This window comes from Panulirus ornatus, chromosome 39, assembly GCF_036320965.1.
Source record: "Panulirus ornatus isolate Po-2019 chromosome 39, ASM3632096v1, whole genome shotgun sequence".
In the NCBI taxonomy this organism is placed as follows: Eukaryota; Metazoa; Arthropoda; class Malacostraca; order Decapoda; family Palinuridae; genus Panulirus; species Panulirus ornatus.
In genome coordinates this window covers 3,216,064-3,243,596 of record NC_092262.1, presented here as the reverse complement: position 1 = coordinate 3,243,596, position 27,533 = coordinate 3,216,064, and the positions used below count along the sequence as shown (strand labels likewise).

Here is a 27,533-nt window from a genome sequence, read left to right as displayed (position 1 = left end):
TTATGAATGGAAGAAAATATATATTCCTCGTGTATGTACGTGGCAAAGTTGCACACATCTGAAAGAAAAGTATCTTCAGAATGAATGCAAAGGAATTCACACTGCTACAGACCACTGGATCCTTTCAAGTTTGATTGTGAAAGTCGAAAAAGAAGAAAAAGAAACATACAGATGGTTTTTAAGAGAAATAACTGCGTATGCAGTATTTACAGTTGATGCTCTGGTCTCACAATCGATATATGCAAAGTTTTACAAATTGGTCGTAAAAATGAAAGTCCATACTACAGAATGAATTCTGCATACTTACAAAAGTTATATGAGAAAACGACTGAGATGCAGTAATATCTCATTACCTAAAAGCAAGTAAACACTGCGCAGGGGCAGTGAAAGGAAAAGAGAATGAAATACATGAAGTCATTTGTAAGGTTTTCGCATTTTGGTACAACGAAATAATCCTCACTCTTTACAGTTCAATGGTGCGTCCCCACCCAAATTATTGTGTTCAGTTTCGTTCAGCCAATTTGAGGAAACACATATACAAAATAGGACAGTATAGCCGCTAGAACGAAGAGAATTCCCAGAATGAGAAACAAGTCCTATGAGAACACATAGGATGACTTAGATATATCTAGTTTAGATAAACGAAAAATATGGAATGATTTAAAACAGGATATAATGAAAGAAGTTGATAATATTGATATAGATAGCTAACTAAGGCTAGATCTTTTTAATTCGAATGAGGAGTGTTATTTTCTTTTTTGATAGGATTGTTAACAGATAGAATGATTTACCACTCTCAGTAGTTAAAAGCAGCACCATGAATATGCTTAAAAGAAAATTAATAAATTCGTCGTTTAAGATCACGATTGACATTATTCACGGCTACCTAGCTGCATGCAAAGTTTATAACAATTTTCCTTTAAATCATCTTTATGTCTTTCTCCTCATACCACACAAATCTCTAAGCTTCAGATACACTTTCTCAAGCAGCCTTGAAAGGACCAAATTTTCTGTTGCTTTTTGACTTTCTTTGATTCGTCTAAAAGACAGCCTTGTTTCACATCTGTACAAACTTCCTAATACATATATGAGGTATAAGCATAATTTTTCTTCGTTGTATTGTTAGATTGTGGGTTCTCAAGCATCAGCGTTAGAATGATACTTGTATATCAAAAATCATACAAATTCTAAACTGCTGTATTAGTCATTCGTAATCACAATTCAAACTTTTGATAAAGTAAAAGGATGTCAGTGCAGTCTATACAGTCTCTCGATTGCATAATGATTTATTCATAGATGTAAATAAATACATGGATCATGGAAAAATAAATGAGAGTAAATGAATCAGAGTATATAAGGTTTGATTCATCAGTAGGGTATCAGTCCAAACGTGAGGTAATCACACAGGTAATTACTTGGACTCATTAGAGTCGAAGTAACGGGGCCTAGGGTGGGGCGTACTCGAAGGACTCTCGTGACTCAAAGGATTCGAAGGATTCGAAGGAGTCAGGGTAACGGGCCTCTCCTTTGTAGTCAACCTGGGCCAGGTAGCCTGAGTCTCCGTCGACGATGTAAGTGACAGTCTGCAGACGACCGTCGGGAAGTTGCACGTAGTACGACCCCTGGGTGTCGTCACCATCACGGGCCTCCTGGTGGCCGAAGTCGTTGCCAGAGGCGTCGTGTTGTCACAGCCCAGTTGAAGTTGTACTGAGCCTCGCTGGACTCATAAGACTCATAAGACTCCTCAGAAGATCCCTTGAGTAGGAAAGATTGGAATATGATTACACAAATTTATCTATGATCCAAATAATGATAGTGGAAATTATAATAGTTTTAAAATCTAGTGTATATGTAATTCAGCAAAGATTTGTCCAAGGTATAAAGTCCCCATCTTCCTTTTTTCTGAACAAAAATATTCCATCACGTATATTTCACAAGAACGAATGCTATTTACGTAGAATCTAAACACGGGTTTTAGGAAAAGAACTGTGAGCTGTACTGCAAGAGTACTGTGAATATGACTCACTCTAGGGGCAGCATAAGCGAAGGTTTCCCTGCTGTCTGCTGTGGCCAGGGCTACCACACCCAGTAGGATCAGGATCTGCAAGAAATTTAGAATATTCATTACATATAGTACTTATATAATGATGAATATCAAATGATTGTTAAACGACATTTGAACACACTCATTAATTAGTTCTCGTTTGACTCTGCGGACTGATAGACTAACAAACATGAAAATGGAATTCTTAGTGAATCACAAGTTTGCTGGTCACCTTAGCGTTCATGTTGTGGGCTGTGTAGTCAGGAGGAACTGGCTGCCGGGCCCTCAGTGGCTGTCCATTATATACCACCTCGCCACACCAACACACGTTCAAGGCCATGTTTTTCTTAGGTATTTACCAATATTACCTTCTTTATAAGACACTTGAAGTACCTATTACAAATCTGGGTCATTAAGTATCTGATATTTCCAGAGGTATATGAAGGGACTAGAATACACTTCCAAGTGCAGTAAGTTCATTTCTAATGCCTCTCAGCCTTAGTTCATACTTAGAATTATCTGCAATTGTCCTTCAGATTCATAAAAGGTGGATATGAATTATCTCTTCGTATTCTACTAACACAATAACCATCCCCTATGAACTGCTTGTAAGTTTTTGTATAGAGGATCACCGATTGGCTACTAATTCAAAAAGTGAAGGAGACAGACCCATTGTCAAAGATTTGTCAATATGCTGACGTGCATAAACCTTCTCTGAAGAGTATGATTACCTTTTCGGATTATAATTAATAAATCGAAAGTACTTTGAGATACTCCTTAAAACACTTTCGTTATATACATACATATATATATATATATATATATATATATATATATATATATATATATATATATATATATATATATATATTATATATATATATATATTTTTTATATTTTTTTTTTATACTTTATTTATCCGCATTGGTAGGTTAATTATTATATGAATGAAAGATAAACAAGCAACCCAACACTTGTCACATAGTACTCACGTAACGAGTTTAGCTAATACTCATACCGTGGCAGAGTCATTTACAAAATGACCCACATTGCAATAGCTTCATCCGATGACAGACGTCAAGCTAATACGACAGTGTATAACAAATGTACCTTGAATCCTGGCTTTTCACTATCATGATCAGGCCACGAACACCAGCACCATTTCTCCATCTTTGAACTCCAATGCCCACATGACGCTCGTGACTCCAACTCTGACACAAATCTTTCCAATCTCTCTTCCTCACTTGTTCCAGTCACACAGTAACCTAGTTCATGAAACTAAGTTGTTTCAAAACGCTCTTTTGTAATTTCACACATCTTACTCCATTATTACACTATACGATTCAAACGAAATATCAAATTCTTGTACAGCATCACTATTCTTACAGACATCCCTCTGCCACCAGACCAAGCAGGCACCTACGCTAAACTGTTGGACCACTATCACTAGTATTCCATCTATTTCTAAGTTTCACACAAACCACATATTTTTAGGTCAAATTTGCGCCTACCCACCCTTAATCTTCGCTTCATATCAGACTTTATGTATCCGTCCGAATTACCTTCCTATAAACCTTCTTTAATTCATTTGAATTTGCATTAAATCTCACTCCAAGAATGACCTACTTATGTTATTTAATGAACTTGCTTTATTAATTGTATTAATTTTTATACACTTTCCAATTACTTATCACTTTGACATTAATATAAAATTCAAAATGCTGTTATCACAATACAATCCATACTCAATTTCTCAGTTCTTATCAAGCTTATATTAATAGTATACTAATATAAAATTCTAATGGTATATAAATACATATCATCATATAATCTATGGACATCATGTACCCTTATTTAAAACTCCAGGGGTTATATCTTCAGTTCGAAGTTAACGAGCTACATTGTCACTATGACGTGCACGCTAGATTTAGGTTCCTGGCTCTTATACGTGCTAAAAGTTACAATCCCAAACAATGTTCAGGATGAAGAGAGTAATTGTAGAACCGAACTCTTAACCTTGGTATCCTTCGAGTCAGAGAGTACCTCGAGACGCACCACCACCCTGATACTTCGCCTAACATGACGTAATTAACCAATTGTGATTCCACAGAATGTCATCTGATATTTTATGAATCAAGCTTCTGTATTAACTATCACTATTTCTAAGATTTCCAAAACACATTATTTATCAACATTTCATATAAATATCATACATGAAAATTTAAATTTCTTACGCTCTATCTCTCAAGTGTGGTTATCCTGCTACAAGTAGACAGGAATATGTATGCTCCTAAGTGAGTTTTCATCCCTCGTTACATCTATACATTGATTTTGAAATTAGCACAGGAATTGACTTAACAAGAACTGATGTAAATAGTCCGGATTATGTTACATTTACATTCCTTAAGACCATTGTCAATTAGAATGCATTATTCCTTCAATCTTGAGAGAAGAATATTTACATTAGAAATATACAAAAACATTATGATATGATAATTTGCAATTAATTATTGTACTAGAGAATAAATTTGTGCTACATATCAATTCTATACCTAAGGAACTTATAGTCTGTTGAATTGTCTATGTAGACAGTACAAACATTCATCGAGCGTGAAACAGTAACAACAGAAACATGAGGATCCCAGAAGCTATCGTCCAAGGTGTATTAACACTCCTTTGAGGTCGTTGAGTAACTTAATCGTAGGACCAATTCTACCGAATGTATGACTTGTTTGTGGTGACAAGGCTGCATTCGTTGGCAAATATTGTCCTTAAGCCATGCCAAGCCACAGGCCGTATTCGATAATATGATCAATAATACCTGTGATTAACCAATAATCCAACTTTGAGCCTACTATCTCAAGGTTACTTCAAACCATATTTCAAGTATTGCAAACACGCATTAAATCATTATAGCCAGAATTTAGTGATAAAAAATATAGCTTCGATGACCTTTAAAATGGCGGTTATCCTAAATAATTTACGAAGTCACCCAACTGACTGATGCTCTATCACATTGTAATCAGTTTCGGATTTCACGAATAATGAATAACCAGGTTATGGAAATTATACATACATAACTGGATATCATCATTCTTCAATTATAATTAATATCATTTATAGGATCTCTACTGTTCATACTAGTTGGACTGGCATTCTGTTAATTTTTCGTCTGAGATAAAAACTTACTCATCTTTCTGGTGAGTTGAGAAGGAAATGTTCTTGAAAATTGTCCCTCATTCCACAACCCTCTCTTTGCTTCATTTGGTTTTACTGAATCAAAATTATCAAACTACATAATACTGACTTGAGATATGACCTAAAAGTAAATGTTTCATTCTCTTACAGGAACAGCGTTCCTGGATTATATTTCTATGTATCATCTTGAATTATATTGAGGATGTTGCATCTGGGTGAAACGAAAACCTCACTTACAGTGTGAAATGCCTGAATTAATACGTGCAGTTTCCTTGCCTCAACTTTAGTTCTTCTTTCAAACGAAATGTTCCATTATTGTTACTCAAATTTATGCAAATTAGAAGTGAAATATGCCGAATATTCTGAAACTCATGATTATCACTGTTAATTGCTTGTTAGTTTTTGTTTAGAAGATTATGTGGATTTAAGCTTCTAAAACAATAATCAACAAGTGAGCTTACTTAATGCCTTCATTACCAGCAAAAATAGTCCATTTTTTCACAAAGTAAAAGGATATCAAAGTCATTTCATTGCATGGTGATTTATTGATGTGTAAATAAATAGATGTGTTTTGGAAAATGTCTTAGAAAATAGATGGTGTAGAGTACAGAAGCCTTGATTCATCAGGAGGTTATCAGTCCACACGTGAGGTAATCACACAGGCAATTACTTGGACTCATTAGAGTCGAAGTACCGGGGCCTGGGTGGGGCGTACTCGAAGGACTCTCGGGACTCGAAGGATTCGAAGGATTCGAAGGAGTCAGGGTAGCGGGCCTCTCCTTTGTAGTCAACCTGGGCCAGGTAGCCTGAGTCACCATCCACATTGTAAGTGACAGTCTGCAGACGACCGTCGGGAAGCTGCACGTAGTACGACCCCCGGGTGTCGTCACCATCACGGGCCTCCTGGTGGCCGAAGTCGTTGCCGGAGTCGTCGTGTTTCACAGCCCAGTTGAAGTTGTACTGAGCCTCGCTGGACTCATAAGACTCAAAAGACTCCTCAGAAGATCCCTTGAGTACGGAAAATTGGAATTGAAGTAAAATCCAAATAATGTTACTGTAAATCATTATAGTTTTTAAAACTTGTTTGTAAGTACTTCAGGAAAAGTACTGTGTACTGCGAGAATAGTGTGAACATGACTCACTCTAGGGGCAGCATAAGCGAAGGTTTCCCTGCTGTCTGCTGCGGCCAGGGCTACCACACCCAGTAGGATCAGGATCTGCAAGAAATTTAGAATATTCATTACATATAGTACTTATATAATGATGAATATCAATGATTGTTAAACGACATTTGAACACTTTCATTAATCATTTCCCGTTTGACTCTGCTGCTGATTGATAGACTAACAAACATGAAAATGGAATTCTTAGTGAATCACAAGTTTGCTGGTCACCTTAGCGTTCATGTTGTGGGCTGTGTAGTCAGGAGGAACTGGCTGCCGGGCCCTCAGTGGCTCTCCATTATATACCACCGCGCCACACCAACACACGTTCAAGGTCATGTTTTTCTCATACATTTACCAATTGTACCTTCTGCCAAGGAATGCCTATTGCAAATGTGGGTCATATCGTAAGTGATCTCTCCCAAGGCGCCGGAATGAACAGAGTTGAACTCTAGTATAAGAATCAAATGTTAGGTTTTTTGTGAACTTTCACGCATATATCTTTCTTTAAGAAAATGTTAAGCAACATTATGACTTGAAGAGGCAAATGTGCACTTCAGAACAGGTTTGTGTATATTAGCAAACTGTATAGTTCTAAATAACAGAGTGACTCATTTAGTCCCTAATTCAACAACCAGTCGATCATCCTCGAAACATAAAGCTGAAAAGCAAAGGATTTGCGATGATTATTTTCGTAACAGAATGCCGAGGAGATAATTCACTTCCAGCTTTCATGAGTTTCTAGGACAATAACACAGGCAAGGAAGGCAAACGTATGACACTAGGATTTTCACATTAAAACTGAGATTTTAATTTGCAATCAACAGCTGAGCTACAATGAAAAATGCACAAGGGCTCCATTATATCAAAATACGACAAAAGATATTCTTATTTTCGCTAACTAAAATACTTCACTAATTTTACACAAGAGAGAAAGCTTCATTCTGCTCACATGTCACTTCGTGCCTTAATGTATTTACTCGTTCGACAGAGCTTCAATATAGTCATAGAAGTTGATAAGATTCAATTTGCCCACGTCTGGAAAAATGTATAATTCTTTCGTATAAGAAAAAGATGGAATTCCTCAACACATGCCAAAAACCTTGAATATGTTCATACATAATACAAGGTTTCACAGAGAAAAGATCCAAAGGAATTTTCAAGCGACAGAAAGCCTTCAATATATAGATGGTGAAATTCCAGAAAAGACGTTAAACTCTCACCTTTTTGAAGAGTGTAAGGGCAAGAACCGTAGCTTACGTAATCGTTCCCTGGTTGTCTTCATTGTCTAAAACCGGCAAAGGTAGATCGAACATGAATGAATGTTCCTTTCATATTTCATTAAAAACCAAAAAGCATTTATTTGATCTTAGTTATGATGGTAATCCACTAATCACCAATAAGGATACTTTAGAATTACTTGAATGAATCATGTAATGGAATCATTTAATTTCAGCTTATATCTTAGATCATTATCATGCAGCTTAATCATTTCTATTCAGTAGAACGAAAGGGGGCAAGAGGAGATGGTGGAATGAGGGATAACCTTCAAGAACATTTCCTTCTCAACTCATCAGAAACATATATGCCTTTCGTATCTGCCAACAAAGATTAAGGAATCCTTAATCATATACTTTAGATAGTGGCATAAATACAGATACTACAATTATTTACCGTCTTATGATTTGAAGAGGAGGATAATATACCATGAATGTAAGTCATATCTCCATCAATCATGTTCTCTCTATACTCATGACGGTTCCAGCTGATAAGAATTGCATGTGGTAATCGAAATGCTGCCCGGGTCGACCTCCGTAAGGTCAGTCTAGTGTTCTTGGCATTCCTTTGGCCAACACGATCAATGTCATATCCATCACTGGCTTACTTGGTCTATCATGACGACTCCAGGGATATGTTGGCCGCCTATAAGGCTTTACACGTGTGCCACGACGGGTTAAATGTGCTTGGAGTTTTGTACCTACTTTTGTTTAATGTGTTATGTGCATGTTATGATTGGCGTATCTTTGTCCATGTGTTTAAAGACAGCTTCAACTTTACCAATGTTTACCAAAAACATATGCACTGTTTACTGGTGAGAGACTTGATACCATGTTTACAAGTAAGTCCTGCTCAAATGAAGCTCCTGTAATTCCATCACTGCAAGATGATGGATACAGGTGTTATTCTTTACAATGTATTCTATTTTCATGGCTTTGCATCTGCTTGGGTTGAATATTGGCAGTTTTTTATAACCACAGCTGGAGCCTGACTAAATGCCTTGTAGGGTCCTGACTTTTAGGAACATATCCATTTTCCCCATAATTTTACTTTAATCAGCAGATACATTAATATATGTTTGTGTGTTCATTTGTTTTTGTACAAGCAATATGTTCTATCAGCAATTGTAAAGAAAAACAGTTTTGATACTGTGATGTCAGTCTTCATTTTGAAATAGATATGATATATATAACAATTAAGCTTCATAAAAGTTTAGTATTCTTTTCATTCTCAAAGGCATAGGACGCTAGATTATCCAGCCCTCTAACTACGATAAACCTTGTAGAATAATGAATATTTAAAAGAACTTACTTGCTCTCTTAATTACAAGCAAGAGTAGTAGTTTTTAAGAAAGTGGAGGGATATCGATAAAGTTTTTTCATTGGATGATGATTTATTGATAAACGTAAATAAATACATGTGTTATGAAATATGAGAAAGTAGATGGGGTAGAGTGGAGTAGCCTTGATTCATCAGGAGAGCATCAGTCCATACGTGAGGTAATCACACAGGTAATTACTTGGACTCATTAGAGTCGAAGTACCGGGGCCTGGGTGGGGCGTACTCGAAGGACTCTCGGGACTCGAAGGATTCGAAGGAGTCGGGGTAGCGGGCCTCTCCCTTGTAGTCAACCTGGGCCAGGTAGCCTGAGTCTCCGTCCACGATGTAAGTGACAGTCTGCAGACGACCGTCGGGAAGCTGCACGTAGTACGACCCCTGGGTGTCGTCACCATCACGGGCCTCCTGGTGGCCGAAGTCGTTGTCGGAGTCGTCGTGTTTCACAGCCCAGTTGAAGTTGTACTGAGCCTCGCTGGACTCATAAGACTCATAAGACTCCTCAGAAGATGCCTTGAGTAGTTAAAAATGCATTATGATTAAATATTTGAAACTTTCCCTATAATCTAAGTAATGTAAGTGGAAGTGAATAATAATCTATTTAAAGCTATTTTATAACTACTTCAGAAATAGTTTTAGCAAAGTATATAGTCTTCTTCCCTCATACATGAGAAAGATTTTCCATGACGGATATTTCACAATGACTTACGCATTCAACGTGAATCATAAGCTCAGTGTGTGAAGTAAAAGGTAAATCTGATCTGCTGATAATCATATAATGATACACGTCACAGAAAGAATATCCTCGCACAATGAGGTATATTGTTAGGCTTAGGGCATCGTCCTAGTTGCATATAATCAACACTAAATCACTTGTCTCTTTGGTAAGATTACAGTGAACATGACTCACTCTAGGGGCAGCATAAGCGAAGGTTTCCCTGCTGTCTGCTGCGGCCAGGGCTACCACACCCAGTAGGATCAGGATCTGCAAGAAATTTAAGGTATTCCATTATTCCTGGTACATGTAATGACACTAATTAATGATTGCGAAATAACACGAGGACACTTTCATATATCAGTTAAAGCTTGATTCTATAGTCTAATGGAACACTAAACATCAGAGTCAAATTCTTCGTTAATGAAATGTGTGTTGGCTACCTTAGCGTTCATGTTGTGGGCTACGTAGTCAGGAGGAACTGGCTGCCGGGCCTTCAGTTGCTGTCCATTATATACCACCGCGCAACACCAACACACGTACAAGGCCATGTTTTTCTTATACATTTACCAATTGTACCTTCTGCCAAGGAATGCCTATTGCAAATGTGGGTCATTATAGTAAGTGATCTCTCTCCAAGGTGCTAGAAAGAACAGAACTGAACTCTATGAGTCAAATGTTGGGAAATTTCTTAAACTTTCATGTATATATAGAACTATATTTCTTTAAGAAATATTAAGAAACATTGTTATCTAGAAAGGGAAACGTACACTTCAGATAAGTATATCAGCTAATTGTCAAGTTCTAGATAATGGGTTATCTCATTCAGTTGCTAAATCAATAACCAGTGGATAATCCTCAGGACATAAACCGTACAAGCAGATAACTTGAGATAATCATTCTCTTAAAACAATAGGTGGAGGTAATTCATATCCAGTGTTCATGAAATGTTTGGACAATAATAGAGGCAAGAGAAGTTAACTTATTCCACAAGGACTTTCACGTTTGAACTGAGATGGTTGTTTATACTCAACAGTTGTTACATTAAAACATCCCTAAGGGTTTCATTATATTTCCATACGACAAAAAGTATTTCGAATTCATTAACTACAGAAACTTCAGTAATTTTACATGTCAGAAAGCTTCATTCTGCACACATCTCGCTTCGAGACTTAATGATTTACTCGTTTGACAGAGCTTCAATATAGTCATAGAAGTTAAAAAGATTCAATTTGCTCACGATTGGGAATGTGTATAATTCTTTCGTATAACAAGAAAATGGAATTCCTCAACACATGCCAAAAACTTGAATATATTCATACATAGTACAAGGTTTCACTGAGAAAAGATCCAAAGGAATTGTCAAGCGACAGAAAGCCTTCAATATATAGATGGTGAAATTCCAGAAAAGACGTTAAACTCTCACCTTTTTGAAGAGTGTAAGGGCAAGAACCGAAGCTTACGTAATCGTTCCCTGGTTGTCTTCATTGTCTAAAACCGGCAAAGGTAGATCGAACATGAATGAATGTTCCTTTCATATTTCATTAAAAACCAAAAAGCATTTATTTGATCTTAGTTATGATGGTAATCCACTAATCACCAATAAGGATACTTTAGAACTACTTGAATGAATCATGTAATGGAATCATTTAGTTTCAGCTTATATCTTAGATCATTATCATGCAGCTTAATCATTTCTATTCAGTAGAACGAAAGGGGGCAAGAGGAAGATGGTGGAATGAGGGATAACCTTCAAGAACATTTCCTTCTCAACTCATCAGAAACATATATGCCTTTCGTATTGCCAACAAAGATTAAGGAATCCTTAATCATATACTTTAGATAGTGGCATAAATACAGATACTACAATTATTTACCGTCTTATGATTTGAAGAGGAGGATAATATACCATGAATGTAAGTTATATCTCCATCAATCATGTTCTCTCTATACTCATGACGGTTCCAGCTGATAAGAATTGCATGTGGTAATCGAAATGCTGCCCGGGTCGACTCCGTAAGGTCAGTCTAGTGTTCTTGGCATTCCTTTGGCTAACACGATCAATGTCATATCATAACTGGCTTACTTGGTCTATCATGACGACTCCAGGGATATGTTGGCCGCCTATAAGGCTTTACACGTGTGCCACGACGGGTTAAATGTGCTTGGAGTTTTGTACCTACTTTTGTTTAATGTGTTATGTGCATGTTATGATTGGCGTATCTTTGTCCATGTGTTTGAAGACAGTTTCAACTTTACCAATGTTTACCAAAAACATATGCACTGTTTACTGGTGAGAGACTTGATACCATGTTTACAAGTAAGTCCTGCTCAAATGAAGCTCCTGTAATTCCATCACTGCAAGATGATGGATACAGGTGTTATTCTTTACAATGTATTCTATTTTCATGGCTTTGCATCTGCTTGGGTTGAATATTGGCAGTTTTTTATAACCACAGCTGGAGCCTGACTAAATGCCTTGTAGGGTCCTGACTTTTAGGAACATATCCATTTTCCCCATAATTTTACTTTAATCAGCAGATACATTAATATATGTTTGTGTGTTCATTTGTTTTTGTACAAGCAATATGTTCTATCAGCAATTGTAAAGAAAAACAGTTTTGATACTGTGATATCAGTCTTCATTTTGAAATAGATATGATATATATAACAATTAAGCTTCATAAAAGTTTAGTATTCTTTTCATTCTCAAAGGCATAGGACGCTAGATTATCCAGCCCTCTACTACGATAAACCTTGTAGAATAATGAATATTTAAAAGAACTTACTTGCTCTCTTCATTACAAGAAGAGTAGTAGTTTTTAAGAAAGTGGAGGGATATCGATAAAGTTTTTTCATTGGATGATGATTTATTGATAAACGTAAATAAATACATGTGTTATGAAATATGAGAAAGTAGATGGGGTAGAGTGGAGTAGCCTTGATTCATCAGGAGAGCATCAGTCCATACGTGAGGTAATCACACAGGTAATTACTTGGACTCATTAGAGTCGAAGTACCGGGGCCTGGGTGGGGCGTACTCGAAGGACTCTCGGGACTCGAAGGATTCGAAGGAGTCGGGGGTAGCGGGCCTCTCCCTTGTAGTCAACCTGGGCCAGGTAGCCTGAGTCACCGTCCACGATGTAAGTGACAGTCTGCAGACGACCGTCGGGAAGCTGCACGTAGTACGACCCCTGGGTGTCGTCACCATCACGGGCCTCCTGGTGGCCGAAGTCGTTGTCGGAGTCGTCGTGTTTCACAGCCCAGTTGAAGTTGTACTGAGCCTCACTAGACTCATAAGACTCATAAGACTCCTCAGAAGATGCCTTGAGTAGGAAAAAATGAATTATGATGAAATATTTGAAACTTTCCCTATAATCTAAGTAATGTAAGTGGAAGTGAATAATAATCTATTTAAAGCTATTTTATAACTACTTCAGAAATAGTTTTAGCAAAGTATATAGTCTTCTTCTTCCTTCATACATGAGAAAGATTTTCCATTACGGATATTTCACAATGACTTACGCATTCAACGTGAATCATAAGCTCAGTGTGTGAAGTAAAAGGTGAATCTGATCTGCTGATAATCATATAATGATACACGTCACAGAAAGAATATCCTCGTACAATGAGGTATATTGTTAGGCTTAGGGCATCGTCCTAGTTGCATATAATCAACACTAAATCACTTGTCTCTTTGGTAAGATTACAGTGAACATGACTCACTCTAGGGGCAGCATAAGCGAAGGTTTCCCTGCTGTCTGCTGCGGCCAGGGCTACCACACCCAGTAGGATCAGGATCTGCAAGAAATTTAAGGTATTCCATTATTCCTGGTACATGTAATGACACTAATTAATGATTGCGAAATAACACGAGGACACTTTCATATATCAGTTAAAGCTTGATTCTATAGTCTAATGGAACACTAAACATCAGAGTCAAATTCTTCGTTAATGAAATGTGTGTTGGCTACCTTAGCGTTCATGTTGTGGGCTACGTAGTCAGGAGGAACTGGCTGCCGGGCCCTCAGTTGCTGTCCATTATATACCACCGCGCAACACCAACACACGTACAAGGCCATGTTTTTCTTATACATTTACCAATTGTACCTTCTGCCAAGGAATGCCTATTGCAAATGTGGGTCATTATAGTAAGTGATCTCTCTCCAAGGTGCTAGAAAGAACAGAACTGAACTCTATGAGTCAAATGTTGGGAAATTTCTTAAACTTTCATGTATATATAGAACTATATTTCTTTAAGAAATATTAAGAAACATTGTTATCTAGAAAGGGAAACGTACACTTCAGATAAGTATATCAGCTAATTGTCAAGTTCTAGATAATGGGTTATCTCATTCAGTTGCTAAATCAATAACCAGTGGATAATCCTCAGGACATAAACCGTACAAGCAGATAACTTGAGATAATCATTCTCTTAAAACAATAGGTGGAGGTAATTCATATCCAGTGTTCATGAAATGTTTGGACAATAATAGAGGCAAGAGAAGTTAACTTATTCCACAAGGACTTTCACGTTTGAACTGAGATGGTTGTTTATACTCAACAGTTGTTACATTAAAACATCCCTAAGGGTTTCATTATATTTCCATACGACAAAAAGTATTTCGAATTCATTAACTACAGAAACTTCAGTAATTTTACATGTCAGAAAGCTTCATTCTGCACACATCTCGCTTCGAGACTTAATGATTTACTCGTTTGACAGAGCTTCAATATAGTCATAGAAGTTAAAAAGATTCAATTTGCTCACGATTGGGAATGTGTATAATTCTTTCGTATAACAAAAAATGGAATTCCTCAACACATGCCAAAAACTTGAATATATTCATACATAGTACAAGGTTTCACTGAGAAAAGATCCAAAGGAATTGTCAAGCGACAGAAAGCCTTCAATATATAGATGGTGAAATTCCAGAAAAGACGTTAAACTCTCACCTTTTTGAAGAGTGTAAGGGCAAGAACCGAAGCTTACGTAATCGTTCCCTGGTTGTCTTCATTGTCTAAAACCGGCAAAGGTAGATCGAACATGAATGAATGTTCCTTTCATATTTCATTAAAAACCAAAAAGCATTTATTTGATCTTAGTTATGATGGTAATCCACTAATCACCAATAAGGATACTTTAGAACTACTTGAATGAATCATGTAATGGAATCATTTAGTTTCAGCTTATATCTTAGATCATTATCATGCAGCTTAATCATTTCTATTCAGTAGAACGAAAGGGGGCAAGAGAAGATGGTGGAATGAGGGATAACCTTCAAGAACATTTCCTTCTCAACTCATCAGAAACATATATGCCTTTCGTATTTGCCAACAAAGATTAAGGAATCCTTAATCATATACTTTAGATAGTGGCATAAATACAGATACTACAATTATTTACCGTCTTATGATTTGAAGAGGAGGATAATATACCCATGAATGTAAGTTATATCTCCATCAATCATGTTCTCTCTATACTCATGACGGTTCCAGCTGATAAGAATTGCATGTGGTAAGCGAAATGCTGCCCGGGTCGACTTCCGTAATGTCAGTCTAGTGTTCTTGGCATTCCTTTGGTTAACACGATCAATGTCATATTCATAACTGGCTTACTTGGTCTATCATGACGACTCCAGGGATATGTTGGCCGCCTATAAGGCTTTACACGTGTGCCACGACGGGTTAAATGTGCTTGGAGTTTTGTACCTACTTTTGTTTAATGTGTTATGTGCATGTTATGATTGGCGTATCTTTGTCCATGTGTTTGAAGACAGTTTCAACTTTACCAATGTTTACCAAAAACATATGCACTGTTTACTGGTGAGAGACTTGATACCATGTTTACAAGTAAGTCCTGCTCAAATGAAGCTCCTGTAATTCCATCACTGCAAGATGATGGATACAGGTGTTATTCTTTACAATGTATTCTATTTTCATGGCTTTGCATCTGCTTGGGTTGAATATTGGCAGTTTTTTATAACCACAGCTGGAGCCTGACTAAATGCCTTGTAGGGTCCTGACTTTTAGGAACATATCCATTTTCCCCATAATTTTACTTTAATCAGCAGATACATTAATATATGTTTGTGTGTTCATTTGTTTTTGTACAAGCAATATGTTCTATCAGCAATTGTAAAGATAAACAGTTTTGATACTGTGATATCAGTCTTCATTTTGAAATAGATATGATATATATAAGAATTAAGTTTCATAAAAGTTTAGTATTCTTTTCATTCTCATTGGCATAGGACGCTAGATTATCCAGCACTCTAAGATAAACCTTGTAAAATGATAATTATTTAAAAGAACTTACTTGCTGTCTTCATTACAAGTAAGAGTAGTCAAGTTTTTGAGAAAGTGGAGGGATATCGATAAAGGTTTTCATTGCATGATGATTTATTGATAAATGTAAATAAATACATGTGTTATGAAATATGAGAAAGTAGATGGGGTAGAGTGGAGTAGCCTTGATTCATCAGGAGATTATCAGTCCATACGTGAAGTAATCACACAGGTAATTACTTGGACTCATTAGAGTCGAAGTACCGGGGCCTGGGTGGGGCGTACTCGAAGGACTCTCGGGACTCGAAGGATTCGAAGGAGTCGGGGTAGCGGGCCTCTCCTTTGTAGTCGACCTGGGCCAGGTAGCCTGAGTCTCCGTCCACGATGTAAGTGACAGTCTGCAGACGACCGTCGGGAAGCTGCACGTAGTACGACCCCTGGGTGTCGTCACCATCACGGGCCTCCTGGTGGCCGAAGTCGTTGTCGGAGTCGTCGTGTTTCACAGCCCAGTTGAAGTTGTACTGAGCTTCGCTGGACTCATAAGACTCATAAGACTCCTCAGAAGATGCCTTGAGTAGTTAAAAATGCATTATGATGAAATATTTGAAATTTCTCTATAATCTAAGTAGTGTAAATGGAAGTGAATAGCTATCGATTTAAAGTTATTTTATAACTATTTCAGAAATAGTTTTAGCAAAGTATATAGTCCTCTTCCTCCTTCATACATGAGAAAGATTTTCCATTACGGATATTTCACAATGACTTATGCATTCAACTTGAATCATAAGCTCAGTGTGTGAAGTAAAAGGTAAATCTGATCTGCTGATAATCATATAATGATACACGTCACAGAAAGAATATCCTCGTACCATGAGGTATATTGTTAGGCTTAGGGCACCGTCCTAGTTGCATATAATCAACACTAAATCACTTGTCTCTTTGGTAAGATTACAGTGAACATGACTCACTCTAGGGGCAGCATAAGCGAAGGTTTCCCTGCTGTCTGCTGCGGCCAGGGCTACCACACCCAGTAGGATCAGGATCTGCAAGAAATTTAAGGTATTCCATTATTCCTGGTACATGTAATGACACTAATTAATGATTGCGAAATAACACGAGGACACTTTCATATATCAGTTAAAGCTTGATTCTATAGTCTAATGGAACACTAAACATCAGAGTCAAATTCTTCGTTAATGAAATGTGTGTTGGCTACCTTAGCGTTCATGTTGTGGGCTACGTAGTCAGGAGGAACTGGCTGCCGGGCCCTCAGTTGCTGTCCATTATATACCACCGCGCCACACCAACACACTTACAAGGCCATGTTTTTCTTATACATTTACCAATTGTACCTTCTGCCAAGGAATGCCTATTGCAAATGTGGGTCATTATAGTAAGTGATCTCTCTCCAAGGTGCTAGAAAGAACAGAACTGAACTCAACTATATGAGTCAAATGTTGGGAAATTTCTTAAACTTTCATGTATATATAGAACTATATTTCTTTAAGAAATAGTAAGAAACATTATTATCTAGAAAGGGAAACGTACACTTCAGATAAGTATATCAGCTAATTGTCAAGTTCTAGATAATGGGTTATCTCATTCAGTTGCTAAATCAATAACCAGTGGATAATCCTCAGGACATAAACCGTATAAGCAGATAACTTGAGATAATCATTCTCTTAAAACAATAGGTGGAGGTAATTCATATCCAGTGTTCATGAAATGTTTGGACAATAATAGAGGCAAGAGAAGTTAACTTATTCCACAAGGACTTTCACGTTTGAACTGAGATGGTTGTTTATACTCAACAGTTGTTACATTAAAACATCCCTAAGGGTTTCATTATATTTCCATACGACAAAAAGTATTTCGAATTCATTAACTACAGAAACTTCAGTAATTTTACATGTCAGAAAGCTTCATTCAGCACACATCTCGCTTCGAGACTTAATGATTTACCCGTTTGACAGAGCTTCAATATAGTCATAGAAGTTAAAAAGATTCAATTTGCTCACGATTGGGAATGTGTATAATTCTTTCGTATAACAAGGAAATGGAATTCCTCAATACATGCCAAAAAGCATGAATATGTTCATACATAGTACAAGGTTTCACCGAGAAAAGATCCAAAGGAATTTTCAAGCGACAGAAAGCCTTCAATATATAGAAGGTGAAATTCCAGAAAAGACGTTAAACTCTCACCTTTTTGAAGAGTGTAAGGGCAAGAACCGAAGCTTACGTAATCGTTCCCTGGTTGTCTTCATTGTCTAAAACCGGCAAAGGTAGATCGAACATGAATGAATGTTCCTTTCATATTTCATTAAAAACCAAAAAGCATTTATTTGATCTTAGTTATGATGGTAATCCACTAATCACCAATAAGGATACTTTAGAATTACTTGAATGAATCATGTAATGGAATCATTTAATTTCAGCTTATATCTTAAATCATTATCATGCAGCTTAATCATTTCTATTCAGTAGAACGAAAGGGGGCAAGAGGAGATGGTGGAATGAGGGATAACCTTCAAGAATATTTCCTTCTCAACTCATCAGAAACATATATGCCTTTCGTATCTGCCAACAAAGATTAAGGAATCCTTAATCATATACTTTAGATAGTGGCATAAATACAGATACTACAATTATTTACCGTCTTATGATTTGAAGAGGAGGATAATATACTATGAATGTAAGTTATATCTCCATCAATCATGTTCTCTCTATACTCATGACGGTTCCAGCTGATAAGAATTGCATGTGGTAATCGAAATGCTGCCCGGGTCGACCTCCGTAAGGTCAGTCTAGTGTTCTTGGCATTCCCTTGGCCAACACGATCAATGTCATATCCATCACTGGCTTACTTGGTCTATCATAACGACTCCAGGGATATGTTGGCCGCCTATTTTACATGTGTGCCACGACGGGTTGAATATGCTTGGAGTTTTGTACCTACTTTTGTTTAATGTGTTATGTGCATGTTATGATAGGTATATCTTTGTCCATGTGTTTGAAGACAGTTTCACTGTGCCAATGTTTAACAAAAACATTTGCACTTTTTACTGGTGAGACTTGGTGCCATGTTTACCAATAAGTCCTGCTCAAATGAAGGTCCTGTAATTTCATCGCTGCAAGATGATGGATACAGTTGTTACTCGTTGCAATGTATTCTATTTTCATAGCTTTGCATCTGTTTGGGTTGAATATTAGCAGTTTTCTTATAACCACAGCTGGAGCCTGACTAAATGCCTTCTTGGGCCCTGACAATTGTGAACATATCCATTCCTCCCCATGATTTTACTTTAATCAGCAGATACATTGATATATGTTTGTGTGTTCATTTGTTTTTGTACAAGCAATATGTTCTATCAGCAATTGTAAAGATAAACAGTTTTGATACTGTGATATCAGCCTTCATTTTGAAATAGATATGATATATATAAGAATTAAGTTTCATAAAAGTTTAGTATTATTTTCATTCTCAAAGGCATAGGACGCTAGATTATCCAGCACTCTAAGATAAACCTTGTAAAATGATAATTATTTAAAAGAACTTACTTGCTGTCTTCATTACAAGTAAGAATAGTCAAGTTTTTGAGAAAGTGGAGGGATATCGATAAAGGTTTTCATTGCATGATGATTTATTGATAAATGTAAATAAATACGTGTTATGGAATGAGAAAGTAGATGGGGTAGAGTGGAGTAGCCTTGATTCATCAGGAGATTATCAGTCCATACGTGAAGTAATCACACATGTAATTACTTGGACTCATTAGAGTCGAAGTACCGGGGCCTGGGTGGGGCGTACTCGAAGGACTCTCGGGACTCGAAGGATTCGAAGGAGTCGGGGTAGCGGGCCTCTCCTTTGTAGTCGACCTGGGCCAGGTAGCCTGAGTCTCCGTCCACGATGTAAGTGACAGTCTGTAGACGACCGTCGGGAAGCTGCACGTAGTACGACCCCTGGGTGTCGTCACCATCACGGGCCTCCTGGTGGCCGAAGTCGTTGTCGGAGTCGTCGTGTTTCACAGCCCAGTTGAAGTTGTACTGAGCTTCGCTGGACTCATAAGACTCATAAGACTCCTCAGAAGATGCCTTGAGTAGTTAAAAATGCATTATGATGAAATATTTGAAATTTCTCTATAATCTAAGTAGTGTAAATGGAAGTGAATAGCTATCGATTTAAAGTTATTTTATAACTACTTCAGAAATAGTTTTAGCAAAGTATATAGTCCTCTTCCTCCTTCATACATGAGAAAGATTTTCCATTACGGATATTTCACAATGACTTATGCATTCAACTTGAATCATAAGCTCAGTGTGTGAAGTAAAAGGTAAATCTGATCTGCTGATAATCATATAATGATACACGTCACAGAAAGAATATCCTCTTACCATGAGGTATATTGTTAGGCTTAGGGCACCGTCCTAGTTGCATATAATCAACACTAAATCACTTGTCTCTTTGGTAAGATTACAGTGAACATGACTCACTCTAGGGGCAGCATAAGCGAAGGTTTCCCTGCTGTCTGCTGCGGCCAGGGCTACCACACCCAGTAGGATCAGGATCTGCAAGAAATTTAAGGTATTCCATTATTCCTGGTACATGTAATGACACTAATTAATGATTGCGAAATAACACGAGGACACTTTCATATATCAGTTAAAGCTTGATTCTATAGTCTAATGGAACACTAAACATCAGAGTCAAATTCTTCGTTAATGAAATGTGTTTTGGCTACCTTAGCGTTCATGTTGTAGGGTTACGTAGTCAGGAGGAACTGGCTGCCGGGCCTTCAGTTGCTGTCCATTATATACCACCGCGCCACACCAACACACGTACAAGGCCATGTTTTTCTTATACATTTACCAATTGTACCTTCTGCCAAGGAATGCCTATTGCAAATGTGGGTCATATCGTAAGTGATCTCTCCCAAGGCGCCGGAATGAACAGAGTTGAACTCTAGTATAAGAATCAAATGTTAGGTTTTTTGTGAACTTTCACGCATATATCTTTCTTTAAGAAAATGTTAAGCAACATTATGACTTGAAGAGGCAAATGTGCACTTCAGAACAGGTTTGTGTATATTAGCAAACTGTATAGTTCTAAATAACAGATTGCCTCATTCAGTCCCTAATTCAACAACCAGTCGATCATCCTCGAAACATAAAGCTGAAAAGCAAATGATTTGCGATGATTATTTTCGTAACAGAATGCCGAGGAGATAATTCACTTCCAGCTTTCATGAGTTTCTAGGACAATAACACAGGCAAGGAAGGCAAACGTATGACACTAGGATTTTCACATTAAAACTGAGATTTTAATTTGCAATCAACAGCTGAGCTACAATGAAAAATGCACAGGGGCTCCATTATATCAAAATACGACAAAAGATATTCTTATTTTCGCTAACTACAAATACTTCACTAATTTTACACAAGAGAGAAAGCTTCATTCTGCTCACATGTCACTTCGTGCCTTAATGTATTTACTCGTTCGACAGAGCTTCAATATAGTCATAGAAGTTGATAAGATTCAATTTGCCCACGTCTGGAAAAATGTATAATTCTTTCGTATAAGAAAAAGATGGAATTCCTCAACACATGCCAAAAACCTTGAATATGTTCATACATAATACAATGTTTCACAGAGAAAAGATCCAAAGGAATTTTCAAGCGACAGAAAGCCTTCAATATATAGATGGTGAAATTCCAGAAAAGACGTTAAACTCTCACCTTTTTGAAGAGTGTAAGGGCAAGAACCGTAGCTTACGTAATCGTTCCCTGGTTGTCTTCATTGTCTAAAACCGGCAAAGGTAGATCGAACATGAATGAATGTTCCTTTCATATTTCATTAAAAACCAAAAAGCATTTATTTGATCTTAGTTATGATGGTAATCCACTAATCACCAATAAGGATACTTTAGAATTACTTGAATGAATCATGTAATGGAATCATTTAATTTCAGCTTATATCTTAGATCATTATCATGCAGCTTAATCATTTCTATTCAGTAGAACGAAAGGGGGCAAGAGGAGATGGTGGAATGAGGGATAACCTTCAAGAATATTTCCTTCTCAACTCATCAGAAACATATATGCCTTTCGTATCTGCCAACAAAGATTAAGGAATCCTTAATCATATACTTTAGATAGTGGCATAAATACAGATACTACAATTATTTACCGTCTTATGATTTGAAGAGGAGGATAATATACCATGAATGTAAGTCATATCTCCATCAATCATGTTCTCTCTATACTCATGACGGTTCCAGCTGATAAGAATTGCATGTGGTAATCGAAATGCTGCCCGGGTCGACCTCCGTAAGGTCAGTCTAGTGTTCTTGGCATTCCTTTGGCCAACACGATCAATGTCATATCCATCACTGGCTTACTTGGTCTATCATGACGACTCCAGGGATATGTTGGCCGCCTATAAGGCTTTACACATGTGCCACCACGGGTTGAATATGCTTAGAGTTTTGTACCTACTTTTGTTTAATGTGTTATGTGCATGTTATGATAGGCATATCTTTGTCTATGTTCTTGAAGACAGTTTCAACTTTACCAATGTTTTACAAAAACATTTGCACTGTTTACTGGTGAGAGACTTGATGCCATGTTTACCAATAAGACCTGCTCAAATGAAACTCCTGTAATTCCATCACTGCAAGATGATGGATACAGTTGTTACTCTTTACAATGTATTCTATTTTCATAGCTTTGCATCTGCTTGGGTTCAATATTGGCAGCTTTATATAACCACAGCTAGAGCCTGACTAAATGCCTTCTTGGGCCCTGAATATTGTCAACATATCCATTTTCCACCCATAATTTTACTTTAATCACCAGATATGTTAATATATGTTGTGTTCATTTGTTTTTGTACAAGCAATATGTTGTATCAGCTATTGTAAAGGTAAACAGTTTTGATACTGTGCTGTCAGACATCATTTTGAAATAGATATGATATATATAAGAATTAAGTTTCATAAAAGTTTAGTATTCTTTTCATTCTCAAAGGCATAGGACGCTAGATTATTCAGCACTCTAAGATAAACCTTGTAGAATTATAAATATTTAAAAGAACTTACTTGCTCTCTTCATTACAAGTAAGAATAGTCAAGTTTTTGAGAAAGTGGAGGGATATCGACAAAGTTTTTCATTGCATGATGATTTATTGATAAATGTAAATAAATACATGTGTTATGAAATATGACAAAGTAGATGGTGTAGAGCGGAGTAGCCTTGATTCATCAGGAGATTATCAGTCCATACGTGAGGTAATCACACAGGTAATTACTTGGACTCATTAGAGTCGAAGTACCGGGGCCTGGGTGGGGCGTACTCGAAGGACTCTCGGGACTCGAAGGATTCGAAGGAGTCGGGGTAGCGGGCCTCTCCTTTGTAGTCAACCTGGGCCAGGTAGCCTGAGTCACCGTCCACGATGTAAGTGACAGTCTGCAGACGACCGTCGGGAAGTTGCACGTAGTACGACCCCTGGGTGTCGTCACCATCACGGGCCTCCTGGTGGCCGAAGTCGTTGTTGGAGTCGTCGTGTTTCACAGCCCAGTTGAAGTTGTACTGAGCCTCGCTGGACTCATAAGACTCATAAGACTCCTCAGAAGATGCCTTCAGTAGGAAAGATTGCACTATGATGAAATATTTGAAATTTCTCTATAATCTAAGTAATGTAAATGTAAGTGAATAGCTATCTATTTAAAATTATCTTATAACTACTTCAGAAATAGTTTCAGCAAAGTATATAGTCCTCTTCTTCCTTCATACATGAGAAAGATTTTCCATTACGGATATTTCACAATGACTTACGCATTCAACGTGAATCATAAGCTCAGTGTGTGAAGTAAAAGGTGAATCTGATCTGCTGATAATCATATAATGATACACGTCACAGAAAGAATATCCTCGTACAATGAGGTATATTGTTAGGCTTAGGGCATCGTCCTAGTTGCATATAATCAACACTAAATCACTTGTCTCTTTGGTAAGATTACAGTGAACATGACTCACTCTAGGGGCAGCATAAGCGAAGGTTTCCCTGCTGTCTGCTGCGGCCAGGGCTACCACACCCAGTAGGATCAGGATCTGTAAGAAATTTATGGTATTCCATTATTCCTGGTACACGTAATGACACTAATGAATGATTGCGAAATAACATGAGGACACTATCATATATCAGTTTAAGCTTGATTCTATAGTCTAATGGACTACTAAACATTAGAATCAAATTCTTCGTTAATGGAATGTGTGTTGGCTACCTTAGCGTTCATGTTGTGGGCTACGTAGTCAGGACGAACTGGCTGCCGGACCCTCTGTCTCTATCCAATATATACACCGCTACGCCAGACGAACCCACGATCAAGGCCAGGTTTTTCTTCTTGATTTACCACGTTCGACTCCTTCCCTAAGTTACACGAGAGATGTGCATCACAAAAGTGAAATATTTTTTGCCACAGATTCACCAGTAAGTGAAAACCCAATTGGAATTTAGTCGTAGTATATAAACATTAAGAGACATGTAGGCCTAGCTTCTTTTGAACATTTCAGACTAATTGGATGCATTAGATCTAAAAAGGAAAAGACTTGACCGTAATAGATCTGTTTCTTTTTCTCGACATTATTCTACAAAAGATCGATGCTTTGACCTCGATTTAACACAGCCCGTCTCAATCTATTATTTTTCATTTTGAATAATTCTATGGTTTAGTAAACTGAACCCTTTTTAGAAGCAAAGATCCCAGTAAAGTTATCATGGCCATGGTTGAAAGGCAGTAGCTCTGACCTTCAAGCATGTGGACATCCATGCCAAAGAAAAAAAAAAAAGAGAGAGAGAATGAAAGAAATGACGCCTTGAAACTGACCCGAAATCAAAGGTTCACAGTGAAGGAAAGTAGCCGTTTCGACAGAGGTGTTTCCTGCATAGGCGATTGTCTTTGTTAAAAACCCTGAAAACTTGGATGGTCTTAGATTTATCTTAAACACCTGAAGAAGGTATCCAGAATTTTTCAAATAGCAGATATAGTGAACATCTGGTTCAAAAGACTTTGCCAAATGCTCTTTATCAGATATAATAGACTTTTCACAGAGTTATAACTTATATATCAGGCTTTCAAAACCAGCCCCTCGTAATTTCCTCTTAATTTCTCTTAATTGGGAAGTCATGTATCGGAAGGATTAAAAATGATAATAGGTCATAACTTCATAAGTAATTTGGGTACATAACTCATCTCTTTATGTCATCGTTTATAGCACTAATGGTCTTGAATCATACATTTTCTTTTTTTTTCTTTATCAAACATGTCCTACTTCCATGTCACGTCCCTAAGCTTCTTGTACTGTTGTTATGTCACTACGCTATTCCCACTGTGGTCATGTTACTAAGCTCCCCCTCCCCATTGGAGTCATGTCATTAATCCCCTACCACTATAATCACTTCATTAAGCTCCTCCTACTGTGGTCATGTCAATAAGCACCTCCCACTGTGGTCACGTCAGTAGGCTCCTTCCACTGTAGTCACGTCACTAAACTCCTCCCACTTTGGTCACGTCAATAAGCTCCTCCCACTGTGGTCACGTCAATAGGCACCTTCCACTGTAGTCACGTCATCAAGTTCCTCCCACTATGGTCACGTCAGTAGGCTCCTCCCATTGTGGTCACGTCACTAAACTCCTCCCACTGTGATCACGTCACTAGGCTCCTCCCACATAACGTCACTAAGCTCCTCCCACTGTGGTCATGTCTCCGAGCTCCTCCCACTGTGGTCACGTCACTAAGCCCCTCCCACTGTGCTCCATTGACGAATATTATGGTGAGGATACAGAGCTCCGCCCACCTCTCTGGCAGGGTCTCTCAACTCATAAAAAACCGGATGTAAACAAGTAGAGGATGGAGAAATGGTTGCCAGCAGAGAAAACGAGTTTTAGAGAACCCTTTATGGGGAACTAATGGAATAAATCGTAGCTACCTATCTATCAATCTATCTATCTATCTGTCTATCTATCTATCTATCTATCTATCTGTCTGTCTGTATATCTATCTATCTATCTATCTAGCTAGCTATATCTTCATTAGGTCACGTGCTGCATATTGATTAGCATGTTCTTGCACACCAGGTTTTCTCTTAACGCAACACATAGCCAGCATTGTACTATTGTTTGTTCCCCCGTTACCCAACATGTTTGTTTTTGTGCATTCAGTAACAACTGCTAAGAAAACTAGTCCGTGAAGTAACCACTTTACATCATGAAGGAGGACCAGACATAGGCTGGACAAGTTTGTAGTAGCATAACTCACCGTCCTTTAACGTAAGTGTACTTGAATATTTGTACTTAAGTGTGTATAAATTTACTTGAGTCTCTCCGTTCACTCGGTTCTCCTCTTTTATGTATGTTTCTCCAACGTCAGTTGACCTGGTAAGGAAAACGTATGAAATGACTATGACTAAATCCCTATGAAGGAGCTCTGTACTCAGGATTTCTTGCTGATAACGTATGTAAGGACTTGAGAGGCATCATGGAAGACTACGGTGGCCCGGCATGTGAGGCAATATGTGCTAATAACTTAGTACCAACAGACACCACAGGCAAGCCGAGAGGGCGTTCCCTAACCTTGACTCGAGTAAGCTTATGCTAACATGATCTCGTGTGTTGAGGTCTTCGAAAGCTTGTTTCCTTATAGGTGAAACTGTTCAAGCATCCTCTAGGCCAAAGAGAAAGATGAATTGATACACTGACGAGATTTAAACACAAGGATGAAAGGTATTTTATATCTGTTATGTATTCGGAACCATCTTCTTAGCAAAATATAATATGGATGAGATGAGATGAGATTTAAAGAGATGAGATTCTATATGCTCTTTCCTCTTTCGTCTTCCCCTCTCCCTATAACCTAGTCACATCCATGACTCATATCTACAAGTATAGCTACACATAATTTTCTTAACAAACTCTCTGCTTTCCCACCTCATTTGACATGGATTCAACTAGGGCATCATCTTGCTCGTGTCATTCTTCATATCATGAAAAAAGAAAGTAATTCAGCCAACAAACGGATGATGTATGTTGGCTCTGCAAAAACTCGTCGGGTGTGTAGGCAGAAAGGAACACAGACAAACTTTGTTTACGACTTGCTCTGAATTCATGAGGTAAGAAGTGATATATTGCTTCCTTATTCAACCCCTTTGCTCCACTCCTTCATGTGGCAAAGTCAAGGATAAACTGGATAAGGTTTTCGTGCATTACAAATACGATAATCTAAGCTTTATCATTATCTTAATCACCTGCTGACGTAAAGATGGATATCCATATGCCTCTCTCCTAATGTCTTTCTGTATAAGGCTTTCTCCATAAGTCTCTTGTCATATGTTAAGTCTCTTGCCTTATGTCTTTCTCTATAAGGCTTTCTCCATATGTCTTTCTCCACAAGTCTCCCTCCATAAGTCTTTATCCATACGTCTATATAAGTCTCTCTCTATTTGAGTTGATATCAA

General features: G+C 37.6%; 5 protein-coding genes and 2 pseudogenes across 6 annotated transcripts; all 7 read right to left on the bottom strand.

The window, feature by feature from the left end:
• Window positions 1-1,270: 1,270 nt before the first annotated feature.
• On the bottom strand, window positions 1,271-2,339 carry LOC139761254 (uncharacterized; annotated as a pseudogene).
• A 3,436-nt stretch (window positions 2,340-5,775) lies between these two features.
• Window positions 5,776-6,698, bottom strand: LOC139761253 (uncharacterized). 2 transcript variants are annotated; one of them, XM_071685288.1, is made up of 3 exons: window positions 6,637-6,698; window positions 6,385-6,459; window positions 5,776-6,250 (listed from the first exon to the last, which is right to left on the bottom strand). In XM_071685288.1, exons 1-3 carry the CDS (start codon window positions 6,646-6,648, stop codon window positions 5,909-5,911), a joined length of 429 nt encoding a protein of 142 aa, XP_071541389.1. In that variant the 5' UTR covers window positions 6,649-6,698; the 3' UTR covers window positions 5,776-5,908. The 2 variants fall into 2 exon arrangements, with proteins under 2 accessions (XP_071541389.1, XP_071541388.1); XM_071685287.1 differs by lacking the exon at window positions 6,637-6,698 and having other exon boundaries at window positions 6,385-6,483.
• Window positions 6,699-9,124: 2,426 nt separating this feature from the next.
• On the bottom strand, window positions 9,125-10,242 carry LOC139761252 (uncharacterized). The gene is made up of 3 exons (XM_071685285.1): window positions 10,177-10,242; window positions 9,929-10,003; window positions 9,125-9,531 (listed from the first exon to the last, which is right to left on the bottom strand). The coding sequence occupies exons 1-3, from the start codon at window positions 10,186-10,188 to the stop codon at window positions 9,199-9,201; spliced, it is 420 nt and encodes a 139-aa protein (XP_071541386.1). The 5' UTR covers window positions 10,189-10,242; the 3' UTR covers window positions 9,125-9,198.
• Window positions 10,243-12,629: 2,387 nt separating this feature from the next.
• Window positions 12,630-20,777, bottom strand: LOC139761250 (uncharacterized; annotated as a pseudogene).
• Window positions 16,133-17,295, bottom strand: LOC139761249 (uncharacterized). The gene is made up of 3 exons (XM_071685283.1): window positions 17,238-17,295; window positions 16,990-17,064; window positions 16,133-16,590 (listed from the first exon to the last, which is right to left on the bottom strand). The coding sequence occupies exons 1-3, from the start codon at window positions 17,247-17,249 to the stop codon at window positions 16,258-16,260; spliced, it is 420 nt and encodes a 139-aa protein (XP_071541384.1). The 5' UTR covers window positions 17,250-17,295; the 3' UTR covers window positions 16,133-16,257.
• On the bottom strand, window positions 19,654-20,602 carry LOC139761251 (uncharacterized; the record flags this gene model as incomplete). The annotated part of the gene is made up of 2 exons (XM_071685284.1): window positions 19,654-20,116; window positions 20,516-20,602. Coding segments are annotated over 2 exons (420 nt in total), but the record flags the coding sequence as incomplete, so codon positions are not given.
• A 2,418-nt stretch (window positions 20,778-23,195) lies between the features above and the next one.
• LOC139761248 (larval cuticle protein A3A-like) lies at window positions 23,196-24,381 on the bottom strand. Its single transcript, XM_071685281.1, has 3 exons — window positions 24,304-24,381; window positions 24,056-24,130; window positions 23,196-23,656 (listed from the first exon to the last, which is right to left on the bottom strand). Exons 1-3 carry the CDS (start codon window positions 24,313-24,315, stop codon window positions 23,324-23,326), a joined length of 420 nt encoding a protein of 139 aa, XP_071541382.1. The 5' UTR covers window positions 24,316-24,381; the 3' UTR covers window positions 23,196-23,323.
• Window positions 24,382-27,533: the final 3,152 nt, after the last annotated feature.

Excerpts from the sequence above, each read along its gene's own strand:
- LOC139761253 (XM_071685287.1), bottom strand. The coding sequence starts at position 6,483 with ATGAATATTCTAAATTTCTTGCAGATCCTGATCCTACTGGGTGTGGTA. Across the intron at positions 6,251-6,384 it reads TCGCTTATGCTGCCCCTAGA|GGATCTTCTGAGGAGTCTTT; the intron begins GTGAGTCATGTT and ends TCCGTACTCAAG.
- LOC139761252 (XM_071685285.1), bottom strand. Across the intron at positions 9,532-9,928 it reads TCGCTTATGCTGCCCCTAGA|GCATCTTCTGAGGAGTCTTA; the intron begins GTGAGTCATGTT and ends TAACTACTCAAG.
- LOC139761249 (XM_071685283.1), bottom strand. Across the intron at positions 16,591-16,989 it reads TCGCTTATGCTGCCCCTAGA|GCATCTTCTGAGGAGTCTTA; the intron begins GTGAGTCATGTT and ends TAACTACTCAAG.
- LOC139761248 (XM_071685281.1), bottom strand. Across the intron at positions 23,657-24,055 it reads TCGCTTATGCTGCCCCTAGA|GCATCTTCTGAGGAGTCTTA; the intron begins GTGAGTCATGTT and ends TTCCTACTGAAG.